The sequence below is a fragment of the Saccostrea echinata genome, unplaced genomic scaffold, assembly GCF_033153115.1.
Source record: "Saccostrea echinata isolate AGI-Se365-2 ecotype Australia unplaced genomic scaffold, CSIRO_AGI_Sech_v1 ptg000041l, whole genome shotgun sequence".
In the NCBI taxonomy this organism is placed as follows: domain Eukaryota; kingdom Metazoa; phylum Mollusca; class Bivalvia; order Ostreida; family Ostreidae; genus Saccostrea; species Saccostrea echinata.
This window is the reverse complement of record NW_026889790.1, coordinates 3,158,136-3,180,542: the sequence shown is the minus strand read 5'-3', so window position 1 is coordinate 3,180,542 and position 22,407 is coordinate 3,158,136. Positions and strand designations below refer to the sequence as shown.

Genomic DNA, 22,407 nt, shown 5'->3' with positions numbered 1-22,407 from the left:
GCAGTGAATTATATGGAGTGAGACACAGAATTTCTTTGCATTGAAGTTACGTACCCTCTATACACTAGAGGAAAAGATTTTTTGGACATTGAGAAAATTATAGTGTGTAAAGGTGTAAATATTGAGCTTCAACATAGGGTACCTTGCATTTACCTCCAGGAAAAATGTTCAAGACCATAAAGTGCTGAAGAACAGAAATCACTGTTTACTGAAGTGGGCAAAATACCTGCAGATGAAGTGTTCAATCTATTCATCTTGGCCTATTAAGGACCCTCTATACACTGATGAAAAATGTTTTTTGGACTTTGAGAAAATTATTTAGCCTAAAGGAGGATGTTTTGAAATAAACTAATTCATTTTTAATATAGGGAGCATGCCTTTTTTTATCCAGGAAAAATCTTCAAAGATAATGAAGTAATTATAAATAAAATTCGCTTTTGCTTACTCAAATGGAGAAAATACATACAAATAAAGTTTTCAACTACTCTATCTTGGTCTAATATGATGTTTAGAATACTTGGATTTATTTTAAATTATGTCATACAGTGCAGGTTAAAATTTATTCTATTTCTGTATCAAATGATGGGTCAGTCTAACTACACAAAAGTACCCTGAAATTAGGGTGGACTGTAGAGAGGGTCCTTAAAATGTTCTGAATGCTTGATTACAAATTAAGTAATAAACTTCATTTCAATGTATTTTATTCTTGATCAAAGGCCAGATTACTCTATCTGCATAAAAATAACACAAAATCGGAACTCTTCAGTGTGCAGTGTATAGAGGGGCTTTATCCTGTAACAGTATGATGACTGAAATAAGTACATATGGATTACAGGATTTTATAAGGCTTATATCAAATTCATGTGAACTGTAATGCTATTTTTATAATCTGTTATTGTGTTTGTCATATTCCACCTTCCAAGGTCTGACCTTGACTTTCGTTTTGACCTTGACATATTTTCTAGGTGCATCAGAAATTATTTGAGGATTTTATCATACTTCACATACATACTAGCCACGTGTATTTTGTGTTAAGCTCAGTTTTTATTACAGTACCACAGTACCATGAAGTTACTTGTACTTCAAATATTTACAACAACACTCTAAATTAAGATGCGTAATGATATGGGCCTATTATGAACACTGGCCTGTAACGTTAAACGCTGGATTTGATTGCCTTTTTTCGACAATACACTAGGCCTACTAAGTTATCATATTGTTTCGATCACCTTTATATAAAATAATCATTATTTATCTTTTTCCCCCTTGGATCTGATTATGAATATCTCGTCCCGGATCGGATCGATTAGTATGTTTCATATAGTATTTCCGATGTTGCGATGTCAAGGGAAAAAAAATAGAAAGTAGATGCTGACTGTCTACAATTGATAAATTATGTCACGCTTCAAGTACACATGGAGGGCTGGTAGAAAACGATCGTAAACGTAAGACATTGACGAAATTTTTAACTTTCATGGAAGAAAAATGCACCAAAAAGCAGACGGTGACATGACATGCAAGCGTGGCATGTGCTTGAGAAAAATCAGTCACGGGATAATATGGAGTTTAGAAACAGCATTTTATCAGTAAGTAAGAGTTAAAGTGGCTTACCATATATTTCTTCTCATGCAAGTTTAGCTAATTGAGTTCGCAGATTAAATTTTGATGCATATTATACAAGTGACAGTACTTAAGATCTGAATTTTTTCCTTTTTTCTATACTGGTCCGTTTTCAAAGAAACTTGATATCCTTGTCGGTTTTTGATAGTTTTAAGATTCAATAATATTAACAAAATTGTTTCTACCAATTGTTTAAATACTTGATCATGAATATCATCATCAATAAGCTTTTAAAACTTGCAAATCATTATGTTTCCTCTTTATTTGGAAAAAAAAAAATGGATGAATAGTACTGACAATTAAACTGGCTGTTTTGATCATATCAGCATTTTGCGTTGTTTAGAATAAAGTAACCAATTTTTGATAGAAATGTTTGAAGGGCTATACCAGGTACAAAATATAATAAATTGATATACCTGTAATGGTTTTGGCCACCTGGGTAGCTCAGTCGGTAGAGCACCTGACTAGTGATGCAGGGGTCCCGGGTTTGATTCCCAGTCCAGCTATACATTTTCTTCTTTCCTGTTACATACCAGTTCTTAGTATTGTGTTTATCTCACAGTTATCTACCTTACTTTTGCTCTTCTGCGGGAAATAATATTTTCAACACCAGTGCCAAAGGTTCCAGATAGTAGGACATCTAATTGAGAATGTTTAGAGTATTTATTGACCTCTAAAATGATGATCATCAGTGAGAATTAGAAGAGTAGGCTTAGCAGAAATTATCAATAAACATGATAAATACATGTATGTAACACAAGAAGGCTAGCTCCTCTTAAGTTTTGTTAGTGTGGTTCACCAAAAGTTTGGAAAAATATGATACATGCAGATGTCAGATCAGAGGAATCAGATTCTGTTTATATTGAAAGTTTATGAATTTACAGAGCTGCCAACCCTTATGATTTTGGCATAAGGCTTATGGTTTGAGCATCAAAAATACGCCTTACGATTAATCTATTTATCCTTATGATCTCCGTTTATGTCCATTAAAAGTTTGGAATACTGGTATTCTCCATCTTCCCAAGTCAAGGGTTTCTTATTCACTCCACTCCACATAACAGCATAAACGTTTATGATAACGTTTATGTGGAGAGGAGTGGAACAGAAACCCTTGACATGGGATGATTGGTATTCTCAAGTTTGTCCACCTTCAGTTTTCATTATTTAATTAAGTAAAAATAATCATAGTCCTTAGAGCAATTACTTGCATTGTCATTGTCCATTTCCATGCAAACTTGCGATCTAAGTCATTTTAACAAGAAAACGGAAAAATATCCAGCGACCAGGGGTCCAATCGGTGGGTCAACTTAGTCTTACAATTTTTAACTTTATAAAGCTGGCAGCTCTGAATTTAATTAATAATATTTTTTTTAACTTACTGAAACACTTGATGTTAATCTAGAAACATAGTTGTTTGTTAATTATTTTACCTCTCTTTAAGCATTTTTTCAGTGTAAACCGTTTTTAATGTAGCCATGTTCATGGACACTAGTAGAAGAGTTGGAAGAAATGATGTCACACTAATAGAAGATTTAGAAAAAAATAATGTCGTGTTTTGTAACGGCATGATCATTAAAAAAATAGAAACTTGTAAAATTTAGGATACTATCAAATATAGATTATAGCACAATGCATAGTACATGTATCCTCAAGGGAAGAGGGATCCTATGTCACCAAACACTTTACCTACCAATTGGAGACAAATTCAAATACAAGAAAATTGTTTGATTTCAGTCTTGGACATTTTGTTGGTATGTATCCTATACTGACCATTGTGCTCAGTTTTGTGGTCTGTGGGATTGCTTCCCTTGGAATGGCCAATTTTACCGAGACAGACATAACGGAGAAACTTTGGGTGCCCTCCTACTCCCGCATACAGAAGGAAAAGAAATGGGTGATGGACAACTTTCCACCAGACACCAGATATGCTAAGATAATCGCTGTAGAGAACAACATTCTCTCACCAAGATCATTAAATGCTGTAAGAAGTGTTTTTAAGTTTTATCATGTTTATAATAAATGAAGAAAGATATTGTGACATTTCTTTTTTCAGTAATGGATATATGGAAATTATTTTATTGTTAATTCACGTGTAAAATATCCCAATCAAAGTACTGGTATATAAAATGCTTTGTGCATGTTTTCAGACAGTTTTCCTTTTGTTCACTTGTATTTTTGTTTAATCTTTCAGATGTTAGATTTATATGAAAAAGCAATATCATATTACAAAGATGGATACTCATATCAGCACATGTGCTTAAGGTAAAGGACCAAGGTCAATTTAAAACAAGTCAGTACAATGTCTTAATTTTTAGAAAAGAAATTTTGAATTTAAATGACATGATTCCATTCCAGAGTTGGTTCCCACTGCAAAGTTAACAGCATTTTGGAGATTTGGTCGTACAACAAAACTGCTATATCACATTTGACATACAATGATGTTCTAAATGATATAAATAACATCAAATACAGGTTAGTGAATATAGAACATGTGGCAAACTGTGAAAATATGAGCTTTGATGGGGCTGTATTTTTTGTGTAGTTTTTTTTTGGGGGGGGGGGGGGGGGGAGGGAGGGAGGTGGTTATCGCTTGAACACAAATTTACAGCCTCCTCTATAGTGAAACGAATAACAATTTTTTAGGAAGGCTTCTAATAGACATGTTTCCCTGAAATTAAATCCTAAAGAAAATCATAAAATTCCAATATTCTACAAAAATTTGTGTGATGAGATTAACAGATGTCATAAAATTCTGAAATATGTCATAATCATTTTAGTAAACTTTCCTAATTAAAATGTACCATCCTCTTTCAGTTACTTTATGTGGCCTGTATTAAACTTTTCACCATAACACTTCTTTGGAAGCACAGAATCAGATTTGACAAAAATTCCAGCAAAGTCACTTAAAAAAAAATCCAAATGAAGGGTTGCCAGTAGGAAATTAGGAAAACATGCTGAGCTTATTAGAATAACTTATTTGTAACCGTGGATTATGATGAAGTTATATGACAGCATATATGATAGTTGTGTTGGTTTGTTTTCAGTCCACTGTTTCATAACCAGCTGGATGTGACCACAGTCTTAGGGAAGATTTTATTTGACAGGGAAGGTAAAATCATCGCTGCTGGAGCCGCCTCCATGTTGTTTCTTTTAGAGGATAAAGAGGAGGTAAGAGTTATGTTTCTTGAGTTGTTCTAGGTACATGTATCATAAAACTTCAGAAAGGTTACTGTAAAATCACATATTTTTATGGGGGTCAAATTTCCAAGGTTTGAGGAAAAAAATATTGGATTATGGAGATTTAATTTCATGGTTGGAAAAGTGTTGAGTAGTTATATATGAAATTCTACATTTTGTGATGGACATGAATTCGTGGGTCTTTTCATACCTCAAAAACAACAAAAATTAAACCCCCACAAAAATTAGTGATTTCACAGTGTATTATGATGTCACTGTCATGCTGCATCAAGAAGTTCACTTTTAGCTTAAATATCAGGGTAGGGTTTGACTCCTGGGCAGTTAGTAAAATTATAAATAATTTTTATGGCATTGGTTGATTCGCATGAATATGTTCTTTTAGTCTCTTTTTATTTCTCTGACTTCCCTTTTGTAAATCACTGAGTAAAATCACCTGATCAATAACTTGTTAATAGTCATCTATAATAACATTAAGAAGTTTTATATGATTTATATTACCCCTACATGTATATTGCAGGTAAAACTGCACTTAAATGTTTGTTTATTTGTCAACAGATGAGATCAGCAGCCTTGAGCTGGGAGATGGAGGTGATACAGTTAGTACAAAGAGGTCATCAACATCTACAGGAGATTTATGTGTATGCCACTCGCAGGTAAAATTAAATATTAATTGAGAATATGGAGAGAATTACAAATGACTGTAATGGAATTCTTAAGCTGTGCTAAAGTGATATTGGTACTTTTTCAGTTTGAGATGTAACATTGAAAGAAAGTGTGTTAATTTGAGCATAGTCAGAATTTAGTATTATAATCATGAATTAATACTCTCTGTATTTACATGTAGATTCATGTGATATTATTTGTTGGTGGTGAATTAGCACATTTTAAATAGAGCATAAGACCCTTAATTATGAATCCAACTTTCAATAATGTACACAGTCATACAGTAACTGTAGTAACCATGTATATATGACGTGGCTGTAAAAGTTAAAATTTTATTTTAACAAAATTACTGTAGAGGTACTTTTTTCTGCGTGGTATTAATTTACGCTATGTACGCGGTCACAAGTTTTCCACGTAAATTTGTCACAGTGTACTTAAAGTGCATAAAAGACATACAAAGGCAATCCAAGAAGTTCGGCATAATTTTCTAGACACGGATTGATAAGAAATTATGATTCCGCAGAATTATGACCCCGTGGAGAAAAGTATGTTTACCGTAATTAAAAGAATATATGTTTGTGATACAGCCCCACACTTTTGATTCTGTATTATACATTTTGTCGTTTCTCCAGTTTTGATGACGAGGGATACGGAGCTGTTAACGAGGACATTAATCTTCTCTCTGTTGGCATCTGCATTGTCCTCATCTTTGTCATCTTAACTCTTGGAAGATTTAATCTCGTAGAACACAAGGTGAGACATGTAGTCTATTCACAGCCATCTTTATGTTTAGCTACAACTGTACTCTGCTAATTTTAAGATATAAGACTGTTGTTTTTGTAGTCCTGTAGGTCTGTCTGTCTGTTTTCAGCTTCTGCTTTCCCTAGCTGGACTGTTGAGTGTGGGGATGTCTATTGGTTTTGCTTATGGTTTAGCCACAACATTTGGTGTTATTTATGGCCCTGTACATGCTCTTATGCCTTTTCTGTTGCTAGGTAAATTTTCCATGAAAAAATTGATATGAAATAAAATGTACTGTGTATGTAATGATTTAAAATAGCTACTTTAAGTGAAACATTGTTCTTGATTGGCTGTCTTATTTTGAATTTTTGCTGTATATATCCTTGATCTTTGTTACTAAGGCATTGGTGTGGATGATATGTTTGTTATTGTGGAAGCCTGGAAGAATCTTACCCCAGGGGAATGCCAGCTCCCCCTCCCCAAACAGATTGCCATGACGATGAAACATGCCGGTGTATCAGTGACAGTGACCTCAATTACAGATATTGTAGCCTTTGCAATAGGGGCATCAACTGTAAGAGTTTGATTTGAACATATTTTATTGCTTAACACAAAAGGATTAGAAACAAGTTCTTACAACTTACAAGTTCTTCTCCTGTTTCTGAAGGAGAAATTTGAAATAAAATGTTTCAATGTACAATCTTTATTATGGCTATTTGAATCAAATTGCAAAACTAAAATTAAAGAAAAAATTAAAACTAATTGAGAAAAATACAACTGAAAATTATATTTAAAAAAAAAATTACCATAATACATGTATGCATCCTATGTAGGTGATACCAGGCCTGAGTGCCTTCTGTATTGATGCGGCTCTTGGGATACTGGCTCTATTTATTCTCCAGTCTACATTTTTTGTGGCCTGTTTGACTCTGGATCAGAAACGCATCAAGGCTAGGAGAGATGCCATATTGTGTTGTGTAGCTTACAAAACCTTTGAACCCAATAAATGTAGTCAGAAAAATTTTCTGGCTTTAGCATTTAAAGAATATTTTGGACCATTTCTGATGAAGATTCCAGTCAAGGTCAGTGAAAAGTCATAGAAGAAAAAATCTAGGTCAAGGATAAAACAGATTAGAAAATTGAAATCTTCATACATTGTACTTGCTTTGCTTAAAGTATAGCATATATAGTTTTTCTCAAGAGTAATTGATGGAGGTGAAGAATTCATTAACTTTATTTTAATGATATGCATATTTTAAAATGATTTTAATTGGAATTTCCAACAGATTATAGTTGTGATTGTGACCTTGTCTTTGCTGGGGGTCAATATCTATGGCTTCTATAACCTAAAGCAGGACTTTGACCTTGTTATGTACATTCCGTCGGACTCCTATGCCCACAAATTTGCCAAGGCCCAAGAAAAGTACTTCCCTGACAGAGGAGTGGATGTCAATATTTACTGTGGTGAGTTTTACATGTAAATTGGTAATAGTATGTAAGATATGATAAATAATGCTGGTCAAAGATTAAAGAAGCTTATGTGTTAGAAAGTTATCTGTCATCCATCTCTGTGTCTGTATAGCTCTCTGTTTGATGTTGAAACATCTGCAGTATGGTATGAATTTGAAGGGTTTTGGTTTAAGTTGGAATGAAAACAATGTTTAAATTTAGAAAATGTCAAGATATGTATAATTAAATTAAAAAATTCCAAAAAGAAATGTAACAAATCCAAGTTGTTTTTTTTCCCTGTAAATGGACTATTTTTAAATTCATTTGAGCTACATTCTCATGTGAGATTTCTAGTACATGTGTTAAACTTTGTGTTTCACAGTTTTCTGCAAAAGGATTTGATAAACAAGAATATTTTTAGATGTTGAATAGATTTATGTTAGTGAAGTACATGTATGCTTAATTTACAGTTTTATTTCATGGAAAAGATAAAATTTTCTTTAAGGTGACATACATTATGGGTCTAGCCAGAAGATCTTGAATGACATGTTAGCAAAAATCCGCGCTGATCCAGGAGTAGAGAATGGAACAGTCATTAGCTGGTTCCCTGCCTTTACGGCTTGGCTGAGACGTAGAAATGATTCAAGTCTGGCTAAATACAGTATGTCAAATTCATGTTTTATTTTTGTTATGGTTAAAGGCATGAATTGATAAATCATTAATGTTCTAAAAGTAACTAAAAATATACTGTGACATGAAAAGGAAAGTTGGATTTTATTTAGTAGCCATTGGAAATGTGATATCAGAACACAATAATGCTATGCCTTTTACAATTTTGGTTGTACATTTTGTAAATACTTTGTATTAATATTAGTGATGTTGTTTTGTTTAATTGTGATTCCTTTAGATCATTATCCATATGACGAGCATGAATTTGATTCCTTGGCCCTGAAGTTTATAGAACAGATCCGAGTAGGGCAGGCCTTCAAACGATTTATCAAATTTGACAAAACAATTCACCCACCAGTACTTAAGGTAAAACAGAGATGTTGTAAGAGTGGATTAACTACAATGTAAAGTTTTGGATTTGTATTCAGTTGGGTGAAGTTTGTTTTAAAATCCTCTCTACTAATATCAAGCTTCTTTATTTAGGCTATGTACTTCTCACTAAGACACACCAGTCAGCCAAATTCACAGGCAGAAATTGAAGAAATGGAAAATCTACGAAAAATCACAGATAACTCGGGTCTCCCTGAGGGGATGTGCTTTCCGTATTGTCCCGAGTATCTGACTTATGAGACAAATAAGGTGATTATATTCTATAGCTTCTTCATCAGCAGCAGTGGTTGACGTATTTTGCTTTGTAAGTTTTCTATTTTTCCACTTCTGATAATTCGACATACTGATCCTTTCTTATTGTGTAGGTTTTACAGAGAGAGTTGTACCGTAATCTGGCCTTGGCGGGGGCATGTGTGTTCTTTGTGACTCTGGTTTTGATTGCCAATATGTGGACCAGTATGATAGTGTTCTCTTGTGTCATATTTACTCTGGTAAGTTTCTGTAAAGTTTACTCTGTCATAAAGTTTACCATACAGCAGGTTATTTTTTTATCAACCATAGCAATTTTAAGATTAAAATTACTGTGTTATTATTTGTTGATTGAACTAGATAGTGCATTACATACATGTACTATTTTGTGCATTTACATGTAGGTTGATGTGGCTGGGACCATGTATTACTGGGGTGTTACAATAGATACTGCTAGCAGTATTCTGTTGACCCTGTGTGTGGGCCTGGCAGTGGATTACTCCGCACATATAGGTCACACCTTTATGACAGTGTCTGGCAGTAAAAATGGTAAGCTCATTTTAAAATGGTGGGGATGATTTATTGGTAAATAACTAAAATAAGTCAAAATTTATTAAGAAATTTTACATTGATGCTGACTTTCAAGACTATTGCCACCAATTGAATGTATAATTTCAATGTAACGTTCTCTTTTTGAATAACAGCTGAATGATTTGATCATTATGATATCATTATCATTATGATATGATCATTATAATAAAATGAAAAGATGAGTAACAAACTCTTAAACTTCCAGAGAAATATTAAAGACTCGGGGGGTACATGCATGATTTGACTTCACGTCATGGACATTTTGACTAAGTACAAATGTATCAAAACTTGTAATTTTTTTCTTAGAACGTCCAGTGATGGCCCTGACCGAGATAGGACCTGCCGTGTTTAATGGTGGATTCAGTACATTCCTGGCCTTTGTTCTCCTGGCTAACAGCAATAGCTATGGCTTCTCTTTGTTCTTTAAGGTTAGTAACTATTGGAAACATAAAGAAAAGAAGTAGTACCTTTAAGCTGTAACAAGGATTTCTGTAACACATACTCTTTTAAGACTTTATTGATCCCCTGCTTTCACAAAGGCATGATGACATTAAATCTTATTCTTCTGTATGTCTAGCTGTTTGTCTGTCACAATAAATTTTAAACTTGGTCAAAAATTTGTATGAGAGAAGATGTGGCTTTCAAATATACATTACCTGTTACAAAACACTACTATAATTTCTGACCTTTGGCCTTGATCTTAAAGTCTGACCAATTTCTTGAAATATCTAACATTGGTAATGAAATATGGAGATAACAAACAGTATTCAAACTCAAAGTCCATTTAGGCAATACAAAAATCGTGAGCAGAGCAAACACAGACCTCCAAAAACATCAGAGGTGGGATCAGGTGTCATGGAGGAGAGAGCATCCCCTGCCAACCAGTCACACCCGCCATGTGCTCCTTGTCATGATCGGGAAATAACGGAAAAATCCATAGACAATTCAGTGTGTAAATAATGGCCTAACAATTAGTATGAAAAACGTCAGTCAGCATTTGACTTAATGATAGGTATATTTGCGACAAGGTTATTGTATCGACCATAAAACTTGTAAAATGATGACTTCAAAAGAGACAGTGGATATCCTTATTTCATCAACTTGTTTGTCAATAGCTTGCCTCATTTTAGAAATTGTACGTAGAGCATGCTCTTGCATATTGAATCAACTGGGAGATAAAAACTTCATGTGTAGGTGATAAGGGTATATTGCTACACAGGTAAGGGAAGTTAACAATTTAAAAATTGAAGTCATCATCTTTATCATAATAAAAGCTTTGTTGTTAGGTTACCATTAAAGTCTTTTTCAAGTAAAATATCCAAATATGAAATAGATGTGTCAGATTCTGTGATATCTTTTATTTCAAGCTCACTGGGATATAACTTTTGATAATAACTTTTGAATGAGAGAAGATAGGGCTTTCAGCTAATTTTTCTGATCTCATGACCTTGAAGTTTGACCTACTTTTCCAAAAATTTAAAGCTAGCTATAACTATTATAGAAGACAAGACAGCAATTTGCTTCTTTTTTTTTTTTATGTGCATTACATGTGGTAAGATCTTTTGGAATGTACTATGACTTTTGACCTCATAACCTCGTGCAACTGTGTCCAGGCCCCTTTAAAGTAAATATGTTTTCATTCAGGTATGAACACAGATATGTTCAGGGAAGTATTACATGTAAATGCAAAAATCCATGAAAAAAAATTTTCTGTTTTATTGATTTCAAATGTAAATACTTACAACAAATAATGTCAGTTTAATATTTTTAGGTCACCTGAGTCACTCAGGTGACCTATTGCTATCTGTTTTCGTCCGTCGTCGTCCATCGTGTTAACATTTGAACATTTTCAGCTTCTTCTCTTTAACCACTGAACCAGTTTCAACCAATTTTGGCATATAGCATCAGTGGGTGAAGGGGTACAAAAATTGTGAATTTCGTGGTCCCTGCCCCCCTGGGGCCTGAGGGGTGGGGCTAAAACCATCAAAATTAGTGCTATCTTCATCTTCGCTAGCCAAGGGTTTCTGATCTGCTACTCTCTCACAAACCCTTGGCATATGGTGCTATTAGAAGTTGGGGGTTTTTTTCCCGAGTTGTGATTGGAGTTGATCGACATGGTTCGATCAATCAGCAATTGCTTTTGTAAATGATGATATCTGCCTTCGGGATATATCTTGATTCTTTAGTCTCGGGAATGAAAAACACAAGTAAACAACGATTCGTAAGATAACATGTCACTCTATAAATAGATATGGTGTCATCCAATCTTAAGCTGATGTACAAATATTTTGATCAGGAATCTATTGTAGATGTAGATTTGCACGATAAATAATTAACAAATTAACATTGCTCGATATCTTCTTGTAAATTATTCTTTAAAAACTTAAATTTTCAAATACGCCTTTTATTTTTGTTGATGATACAATTTGTGCGTACGTTGGAAGATTCGATATCACGTGTCGTAAACAATCCCAACTTTTGACTGCACCGTATTCCAAGGGTTTGTGGGGAGAGTAGCGGATCAAAAACCCTTGGCTAGCAAATATGGTGCTATCTTTAAAAATCTTCTTCTTTACTCCTGGACATCAAGCAGTCAAACTGTTGGCATGATTGTAATAAGCATTGAGCCCTCTACCAAAATTATGAAATTCGTGGCCCCAGGGTCAGGGGTTTTGGTGCTAGGGCGGGGCTTTATAGATCATATAGTAAAAGTGCATTATTTCTTTGAAAATCTTCTTCTCTACTCCTGGGTATTATTGAAACAAATTGAATACATAGTTATGATAAGCAAGGGTGACTCTACCAAAATTGTAAAATTCATAGCCCCAGGGTCAGGGGTTGTGGTGCTAGGGCAGGGCTATAAAGATCATATAGTGAAAGTGCATTATTTCTTTGAAAATCTTCTTCTCTACTCCTGGGTATTATTTAAACAAATTAAATACATAGTTATGATAAGCAAGAGTGACTCTACCAAAATTGTGAAACTCATAGCCCCAGGGTCAGGGGTTGTGGTGCTAGGGCGGGGCTATATAGATCATATAGTAAAAGTGCATTATTTCTTTGAAAATCTTCTTCTCTACTCCTGGGTATTATTGAAACAAATTGAATACATAGTTATGATAAGCAAGGGTGACTCTACCAAAATTGTGAAATTCATAGCCCCAGGGTTGGGGGTTGTAGTGCTAGGGCGGGGCTATATAGATCATATAGTGAAAGTGCATTATTTCTTTGAAAATCTTCTTCTCTACTCTTTGGTATTATTTAAACAAATTAAATACATAGTTATGATAAACAAGAGTAACTCTACCAAAATTGTAAAATTCATAGCCCCAGGGTCAGAGGTTCTGTTGCTAGGGCGGGGCTATATAGATCATATAGTGAAAGTGCATTATTTCTTTGAAAATCATCTTCTCTACTCATGGGTATTATTTAAACAAATTAAATACATAGTTATGAGAAGCAAGGATGCCTCTTCCAAAATTGTGAAATTCATGGCCCAAGGATCAGGGGTTCTGGTGTTAGGGTGGGGCTATATAGATCCTATAGTAAAGGTGAATTATTTTTTTGAAAATCTTCTTCTCTGCCCCTGGGTATTATTTAAACAAATAAAGTACATTGTTATGATATGCAAGGATGCCTCTTCCAAAATTGTGAATTTTATGGCCCCAGGGTCAAGGGTTCTGGTGAAAAGGGGGGGGGGGGGGGGACTCTATTGATTATATAGTGAAAAAGCAAAATTTCTTTGAAAATATTCTTTTCTGCTCCAGGTTAAAAAGCAAAGAAGCTAAGTGTATGGTTATGATGAGCAAGAGTGCTTCTTCCAGAGTAGTGAATTGCATGATCCCTGGGTCAGATGTGCTGGTGTAAGGGTGGGGTTCTTGATAATATTGTGAAAATGCATTAATTCTATTAAATGATCCTGTCTGCTCTTAGTGTTAAGCAGATAAACAAAGTGATTACTTATGATGAGCAAACTTCTGGTCCTAGGGTGAGAGGCTCTGGTGTTTCTTGCTGGGGAGGGGGGGGGGGGGGCTCTATTGATAATATAGTGAATCTGTAATAAAAATTTCTTTAAAAATCTTCTCTGCATCTGTGCATATCAGAGGCAAAAAGAGTAAAAGTTTTAATAAGGAAGAGTATTTTTACCAGATTTTTGAACATCTGGACCATTTGGTCAAGTGTTCTGGTCCTGGCCAGGGTTCTATTAATTTGTATTCTACTGAGAGGAGTTATTCCCCTTTGCCATTTACTTTTGATAATTAATCACTGTAAATAATGTACTTGAAAGGTTAATAGAATAAGAGAATTATGCAAGAATTTTTATTGTATATTACAAAAAGTACTTTCATAGTTTTAATGATCAGGTAGACTTGTAAATAATAGAGAAATAAAAATGAGACAAAAATAACTTGTCTTTCTAAATGTTCATCAAAGACCAAGAGAGGCCATTGCCGCCAATGTAAGAGATTTCAACAAGGAATTAAAATAGTACAGAAGCACTGATAGTTTGTTGATATACTGTGTGGTGATAGTGATAAATGGGGAACAGATTAGAACCTAATTTATGAACTGTTAATGAATACTAGACTAATTATTTGGTTGATCCTGATCACCCTATTTTTCTTGCTTTTTGGGCAACAAAGTTTCGCTTTTCAGTTCATTTTATACTCTGTGGATCCTCTAAATTGTTGTATTATACTCAGTTGACCGTTAAGGCCCTTGGGCCTCTTGTTAATTTTGAGATCTTGAAAAATTCTCCAGAAAAGGTGTAAATATTGTTATTTTTACACAAAATAAGTTTGCTATATTTATAATTTTTTTTATACAAGAATTCTTTATAATCATAAAAATTTACAAGGAACTGTTCAGAATTTTGTGAGGGATCCCAAAAATCGTAGCTGTGTCTGAGAATTCACTATTTCCCTGTCGATATTAAACAAGTTTTATTGTATTACTTCAAAAATATATAATTTATTCTAGTATGATGGACAGACAATACAGTTTCAATATGCCATAAATCATATCACCCCAACAAATAAGACCCTGAAAGCAGGGGGTGACAGTTCTCTGAATTTGCTTGTTAATATGTCTTTCTGAATGTTGTTTTATGTATAAAGTATAGTAAACAGTTTTTGGCTGTTCTGTAGACTGGTGTTCCTCCCTGTGTTGTTGAGTCATTGACTTTTAATATATAAATCTTTTTTAAGGTATTTTTCACTGTGGTTGTGTTTGGGCTGTTCCATGGATTGGTGTACCTCCCTGTGGTGTTGAGCTGGGTGGGTCCTAAGCCTTACAATACCTCCTCAGTCCATACCTCACCTAGGAAAGAAAAACCAGAGACGCATTCCAATGGCTGCTTAGAGAACACCACTATACAGAACCAGGTTAGTGGTGGCTACTTTTTAACTATGATATTCAGTGACAAATGAATGAAGGTACATTGTTTTATTTATAATTTGTTCTGAGTTGATATGGTCCACATTAAGTAGAGCTGACATTGATGTAAAGAATGGGGGTGTACAAGGCAAGGACAATCCCCCTCTCTGAGACGATATATTTGTCAATTTGCAAAATTCATGGAAAAGTTATATGTTTCTTAATTTTCTATAATTCTGTTGTTAGTAATGTCATCTTTAACACATTTTGATGGGAAATGCATATACATGTAGTACAAGAAATAATACCCAAAGGGAGCAACAAAAAAGGCAGCAGCATAAATCGAAGGTTTTTACAATGCTTGGATCTATAGCTCTCTGGTTTTTCTGCCCAAATTTTCTCAACCAGAGAGCTTTATTTCTGCAGCTAGCAGACACAATGACATTGCGGTCATGTGACAAAATGCATCCATCCAGTGATAGAAATACATTGATCAAATTGAGTGTAAAATGTGCCAATGTACATGTAAATGTACTCTATAGGTATCATCAAATCCATCATTGACAGCTATATAAGTAGGATGTCACAATTTCAATGGTTTATCACTTCTATTTAAGTATTAATGAACTTTTCGCAATGTTATCCCTGTGTGCAGCCATCTGTAGAACTTTTTATGAGTTTCATGGCTGAAAATCTTTAACTATTGTTTTGAATTATTTAGCCTTTGTTTACGATTACAGATTTTAAGGTTGTGAATGTAAATAGGATGGTGTTAAGTCAATATAAAACTGAATTATCAATGCATTTAGAAACAGTCTGAAATCATATAGTTTTGACAGATAGCCAAAACAATGAATAGATTACATGTTGTATGCCTTCTTTGAGATGTAATTGAGATATGCAGCATTATAATCATACACTTAAATTAGGCAAGCATAGAGTGATGGTGTCCACTTCAGTTAACTTTCTACACTTTAATGTATATCAGAGAAATGAAGTCAATGAGGACTAAATTTGTCTGTATAGTATGCATCAAGTGATCCGTTTAATGTTTCTGACAATTTTCTCAACCTTTTGTATGTTAAAATGTGTGAGAGAGAGAGATTTTATGCCACATTTATAGCATTATGATTAACACTATAAGATTTCTGTATTAAGTTATTATACTGCTTATTTGTGTAGGAAGCTGATACAGGGTAAGTACTATACAGAATATCACTGCATGAATGAATCATCGTGGCTACTACAGCTTAGACAATGGTGCTTGAGTTTTCTTTAAAAGACGTTGTAAAGTGACAGACCTCTGCTTTTCTTCTTTGCTATGCTCTTGTATGTTAAACTAGCATTCCTTCTAGCTTTGTGAAGACTTTTACCTTCATATTGCTTGCATATAGTAAACATCTTAAATTCTGCAGAGTGGTATTCATCATTTAATGCATCATTTTTATTTTGTAAACTTTTTATTACTGGTGTCATCTGTGCACTTTTTAACATCCGGATTTTATTTCTCTTTTTTTTCCTCTTTTGTTTCCACATCTTTTTGATGTTGATGTATCAGGCTGTTTGATCTACCTCACCATGTGTTTGACTGTTCTATCAATAATCTGTGGGTGTGTATGAGATAAGAGCATGTCCACATCCCATAAAACAGATCTCTCTGTTGATTTGAATTGATTTACTTTTGGAAATAGGAAAAATCAATTTATAATTATCTTATGTCTGACAATGTAAATATAATTTCCATTTTCACGTTACTTGAGTTAAATTACAGGAAATTTCAATTAGGAAATCAGCAAGGTTTGGATAGTGTGAATTTTTTAAAGGCTTTTACTGAAATGGAGCATGTCAGTGTTTCCATCATCTGATAGGCACAAGCCTTGATTTTACTGAAATAGTGTTTTAGTTATGATAGCAGTATTGCTATATGATTTTGACAAAAATTACTCCCATGTGTTTACATTCTTATGATTACATTCATACTCACATATCTTTCATAATGAAATAGATATAATTCTTTAAAAGTAGATGTTAAAATGGGAGAGTCTGTGACATGGACATTGCAGACAGAGAATCAAATTAACCTTGTATAATGCCCTATGGTTAAGAATTTACCATGGGATCTTATGCTGTTGACAAAGAGAGAAATAAGTTTCTCCCTGGCTTTCAATATTTTACATGGGCCAAACTGAGCAAAATCTAAATGTGGTCACTACTTTAAATGATTTAGTATTTGAGGTAGTACATCACTATGAACTTACTTAATTATCTGGTTCATATACTAGTATTTAATCGTTTTTGATGAATCCTTTGTCCAAAACTTGTACCTGAAATTTAAGGAAAGGATATTTGCATCATTACTATTGAATTAGTAGTTGTGTGTATTTAATGACCATTATTTGATCACATCATAACAGAAAGAGTTTGTATATTGCAGAGACAGCGAGTTTTCACCTTGTATCAAAATGGAGGAAGTCAATCAAGCGTAACTCAGGTAACATTTAATTGGATACATATCCAAAAAATCTGCCATAATTTAGTGATCAGAATGTCTAAATAGAAACACTCATATTATGTCATAATTACTTTGTGATTTTTCAACAGGGTATTTCAAACTTCAGAATTTCTTCAGGTCAGGGGTGTTTATATAGTAACCAAGATGGCTGCCCAGCAGTGATGGTTTATATCTGATTACTGTCCCTGCCTTGTATTACACCTTTTTAAGTACATTTCCTGTTGTATGTTAACTTATCCGTACCTTTCTGATTTAATATCAAAAATTCAAAATTTCATGCTAATTTTTTAAAAAGTTGTTTCTTGTGCAAATGAAAGTGAAACAAACTCCCATATAACAAGAAAATCTTGCTTTTTTGAGGTTGAATGATTTTTTTCTACACAAACTTCAGTCAAAAGTAACTGTCATAACAATTTTATTTGAATATGTGAACAGGCAATACAAAAATAATTCTCAATACTGAACTCTGTTGACAGGCAATGTATAGATTAGTAATCCTAGATTGAGTTATTCAATCATTGTCACCATTAAAGTGATTAAAGTGCTACTCAGTGTATTCATTCTAATACACGCCTATCGTGGTTGGGTCCAATTTTTTTTTCATCAGTTCAGCTGTCATGCTGTGTTTTGCCTTTTATCAATTTTTCTGAAATGGGTCTTGCCATATGGTAAATATTTTGCACCACAACTGTGAAAAGTTGCCTGTGTCTGTATTGTATTATTCATTACGCTTTTCTCAGAATTTGATTTGAACATATTTTATTGCATTAAATATATACAATGGGATTGGGCACAAGTTCTAAAAACTTAATTCTCCCTCTCCCTATATGTAATATCACAAAAAATTGAAATAGACGTGTCCAACAGTGTGTACAGAATAACAGTGTTATCAGAAGTACATATGTGCATGCTACCAGTCCTAGATCCTCCAAATCTGTAAGATTTTAAGTATTCTGTTCTCTAGTATTTGCAAGAAATGAACCAGACGTTATGAAAGTTTTTAGAATAATTTAGTGTTGCTATAATTATTACTTCAGAGAAAAGATAAATTACTTTTCCAATAATATACCAGAGTAAAAAGTAAAGGACCAATTTCATTTGAAACAGAATTTCTATATTTTTCTTCTTTCATTGTGAATAAGAGCAATAAAATTCCAAAATGCATCAATTTGTGTGCATTGAAAGGTCTGAGATGCTTACATGTATGCACAAAGATTAGCATACAAAAAATGCGTCAAATTCATACAAAAGTATTATGTTAATACAAAGCAATTTTTAAGGGTAAAGAATAGAATTTAAAAAATGCATGTATGTCGTATTTTCAGTATAAAAGAACACTTGTGTTCATTATATTTTATTAGCGATTAGCTTGAACATCATAAAACGGTACAATAATAGCTTCCTTGTCATAGGGTGGATTTAAATTACAATTAATATAAAAGCCGTCGCGCTCTGGTTATGGAATGCATTGAATGGTCATTTCCTAGGGTTTTTTTCGGGTATATGTATTCAAAGACAGCAAGATTTGTTCCATGAATAAATTTCAGTCTCATCCATTAGTAGGATCTCCTTTAGAAGGCTAAAAACCCCAACAAAATACCATATTTATGTATCTTTACTCATATATATAGAATTGTTATGTGTGATATTAAGTTATTTATGTTGTATTTAATCTTGACAGAAGAAAGGGACAACATTTAAGGTGTTTGTTAAATTTGCCATTATTGTTATTGTTTAATACTTAGGTATTTTGTTATACAAGAACCTGTAATGATTTTGTAATGGCCCTGTGCAATATATGACTGAGGACAATGGTTCTGGGGAGTCAGATCAGACGATCCATTTTAGTGAAGCTTTTTGTGCTTTTTAATGATTAAACAATTATCTTGTTATACAAGATTAATATTTTAACCCTGAAATAAGGGTGATAGCAAACATACTACACCTGTATTAAATTTAAGTATTAGAACTTTTTTCATTGCAGCATACTTTGCGATTTCAAATAGTTTTCAGTAGTATTTATTCAGTCTAAGTCTAAACTTATTTCAGTTTAAAAACCTTTACGTTTGTTTCTGATTTGCTTGTTTCCTAAATATAGTAATATTAGTAAATATGCACGTGGTCCCAGTTCCGATGATTTCAGGGGTCCGTGTTTGCTCTGCTCTCAGTTTCTTCATATAGCTGAGTTTCAGTGTTTTCCTTTAGAATTAATAATATAAGGACCATTTTGACATCAAAGGAATAACCTCAATTCTCATTAAAAAAGGAATATTTTGTACATTATATAGAATCCCTTCATATTTAGAACTTGACCATAACACACTAGTTTTTGAATTTAAATTTGGTTTACTGTTATTTGTGTATTCAACTTAGTTTTTTATAGGATTCAAATCATTAAACTTTCTCCACTTTCATTCATAACTGAATTAGAAGGAAAAGCATATTAAAGGCAAATCATTATTTATCTTTCCATAGTTGTGCAGATAATGTTCAAATATCTTATTGATATAAAACATTTCCGTTTTTTTTTAACCTTTAGTGAATGCGAGTTCTTAATAGGATGGATATACTCAACGATTTATCTCTCTGCTCTTATCTTGCCCATAAGAAACCAATACTAAAATACAAAAATAAAGTTTGACTGAGTGGGAAATTTATCACATACATTTTTCAGTATGAACTACACAAAACGCAAAACTTTATCTCACAATTTCTTATCAAGGTACCTTCAAATGCAGGTAATGCATTACTGACAATAATTATTGTTTGTTTTTAATTATAACATGTTGGGTAAGTTTCCATGTGATACAACTGCTGTCTCTAGTCAGGTAAGATGTCCCCTCCAAGTGAATGAAGATGAATTTACAATAGTGCCAAACGAAAGCAATACAAAAATCTTTATTGTTGTTTCCCAGTTTTTAAGCAAAACGTATCCTGTCCCATCGGATTTTTGATATAAGAGTAGATTTATCATACTATAGTATTTAAAATAATCACGTTTTAAGTCAATTACTAGCATATCTTTGATTGCCGATTATTTTATAATGTGTCTTGTATTAACTTTTGTAAGAAAAATATTTTGTGATTTTTTTTCTTTATTAACATTTTGTGATGTGTAGGCACGTACCTATATGGCTTTGAGAAAATTATGTATATGTAAAAAGAAACAACTTTTCACTATACAGTAAATTTTTTATGATGTAACATACATAATCTAGCAATGAATTTAAATAAAATCACCTTTGAATTCATAAATTAATCTAAATTCTTGTTACAAATCACCCCGGGAATCATGAAACAAACAGACCAAGTCAAAATAGCAATTATCTGTAAGATGCGTTTGACGCAAAATTAGCTTTTAGCAGCACATGGGTGATGAAATCTTGAATATCATTTTTGTAACTGTTTGATTTCTACACCATTTTAACACAGTATACAGTCTGTGACAGGTTTCATGATCCCGGTCTCCAATCATTCAAATCCTAGTGCTTGTCAGTGTAATTTAATGCATCGTTTGCAAATAATCTGGTGATATTTAGTTCATTTTACAATAGTGTCAGTGTATGTCCTTTTTATTGTGAATTCTGTTTAGATATTTTCTCTGTTGAGAAATCAAGGTACACTTGTACTCTGTCAGGAAATCCTACACTCAGTCCGGTGAATCTGTAGTGTTAATTATAAACTATTTAATTTATCAACAATAAATATTGTCATTTCTATTATGTTTTGTTTTTCTTAATACATTTCCGAGGATCTTTGTCTATATTGCCTTTTTTTATAAAGTCAGTGATTTGAAAAGCTGTTTAATGTTGGAGAACAATAATTTACATGTTTTGTGACCTTGGATTGGTGAAAAGCATTTTTTTAAAACAGGAATTGGACGGACCTTAGATTGATTGATTATTATTGTTTAACGCCGAGTCAATATTTCAGCCATATTTCGGCGAAACGGACCTTAAGAATGATGAACATTGATTCGTGAGTCTGCGTGTTACAAATACTTGTATATCCATCCAAGTGTTAAAAAATTCAGTAGTTATTTGTGTTTATTAAATGAACATTGATTGGTCACTTAGTGTTTTATGGACATAAATTGTTCATTCAATGTTTTATGAACATGGATTGGTCAGTGTTTTATGAACATGGAATGGTCTCCATGTTTTCTGAAGATTGGCCAGTCCTGTTTTAGGAGCACTGATTGGCCAGTTTGTGTTTTAGGTGTTGCTTGGCTAGTTTGTCTTTTATGATCGGACAGATGGCGCCTTTACATTTGGCATCTTCATCTTTGTTGGACTTCTATCCCGACGTGTCATTTTTTTTACTTGTAAACTTCAAACGTTGTCTAGGGAATTGTTTTGTTTGTTGTTTAACGTCCCTCTAGAGAACTTGTCGCTGATATGGAGAAGCCACCAGTTACCGGTGGAGGGCTGCAAATTTAGACCTATACTCGACACTCAGGGCCATTGAGCAGTGAGGGATCTGAAACTTTTCTTGCCAGCTCCTACTGCGACACGGGACCTCGGTATATACGGTCTCATCCATAGGACCGGTCTCCTCGTCCCGCAGTGGGATTCGAACCCGTGACGTAAGGATCAACTCTAGAGCAAACACGCTTACCACTGCGCCACGCGGGCGACGTCTATGGAATTGAGTGTGCTCTATATGCGGTATTTAAATTGGGAAAATAAAGGGTTAATAAGAGAATGCCGGGGATGCTTTTGAAATAAATTGGGGCCATCAACATCGTTTATCAACATTTCAGTTCGCCTGACCACTCCATCCTTTCAATAAGGATTATAATTTTTGAAAAAATATACCATCCAACTAATAGTCCCACTTTAAGTACTCCATTCCGTAGACAATGAGAAGAATAAAGGATTAGAAAACGGCACCGCATTTCTTTATGGTTGCAACGCTTACATATTTAGTAACTCTAAAGCCTAAAATGT

At 33.6% G+C, this 22,407-nt stretch overlaps 1 protein-coding gene across 2 annotated transcripts; it reads left to right on the top strand.

The window, feature by feature from the left end:
• The first annotated feature begins 1,353 nt into the window (after positions 1–1,353).
• On the top strand, positions 1,354–21,175 carry LOC133200772 (protein patched homolog 1-like). 2 transcript variants are annotated; one of them, XM_061336562.1, is made up of 21 exons: positions 1,354–1,586; positions 3,355–3,601; positions 3,812–3,882; positions 3,976–4,092; positions 4,665–4,788; positions 5,374–5,471; positions 6,114–6,234; positions 6,353–6,476; positions 6,624–6,796; positions 7,056–7,304; positions 7,509–7,686; positions 8,177–8,332; positions 8,579–8,706; positions 8,824–8,979; positions 9,096–9,221; positions 9,384–9,528; positions 9,877–9,998; positions 14,778–14,954; positions 16,129–16,142; positions 17,381–17,437; positions 17,548–21,175. In XM_061336562.1, exons 1-20 carry the CDS (start codon positions 1,486–1,488, stop codon positions 17,430–17,432), a joined length of 2,679 nt encoding a protein of 892 aa, XP_061192546.1. In that variant the 5' UTR covers positions 1,354–1,485; the 3' UTR covers positions 17,433–17,437; positions 17,548–21,175. The 2 variants fall into 2 exon arrangements, with proteins under 2 accessions (XP_061192546.1, XP_061192545.1); XM_061336561.1 differs by lacking the exon at positions 16,129–16,142.
• Positions 21,176–22,407: the final 1,232 nt, after the last annotated feature.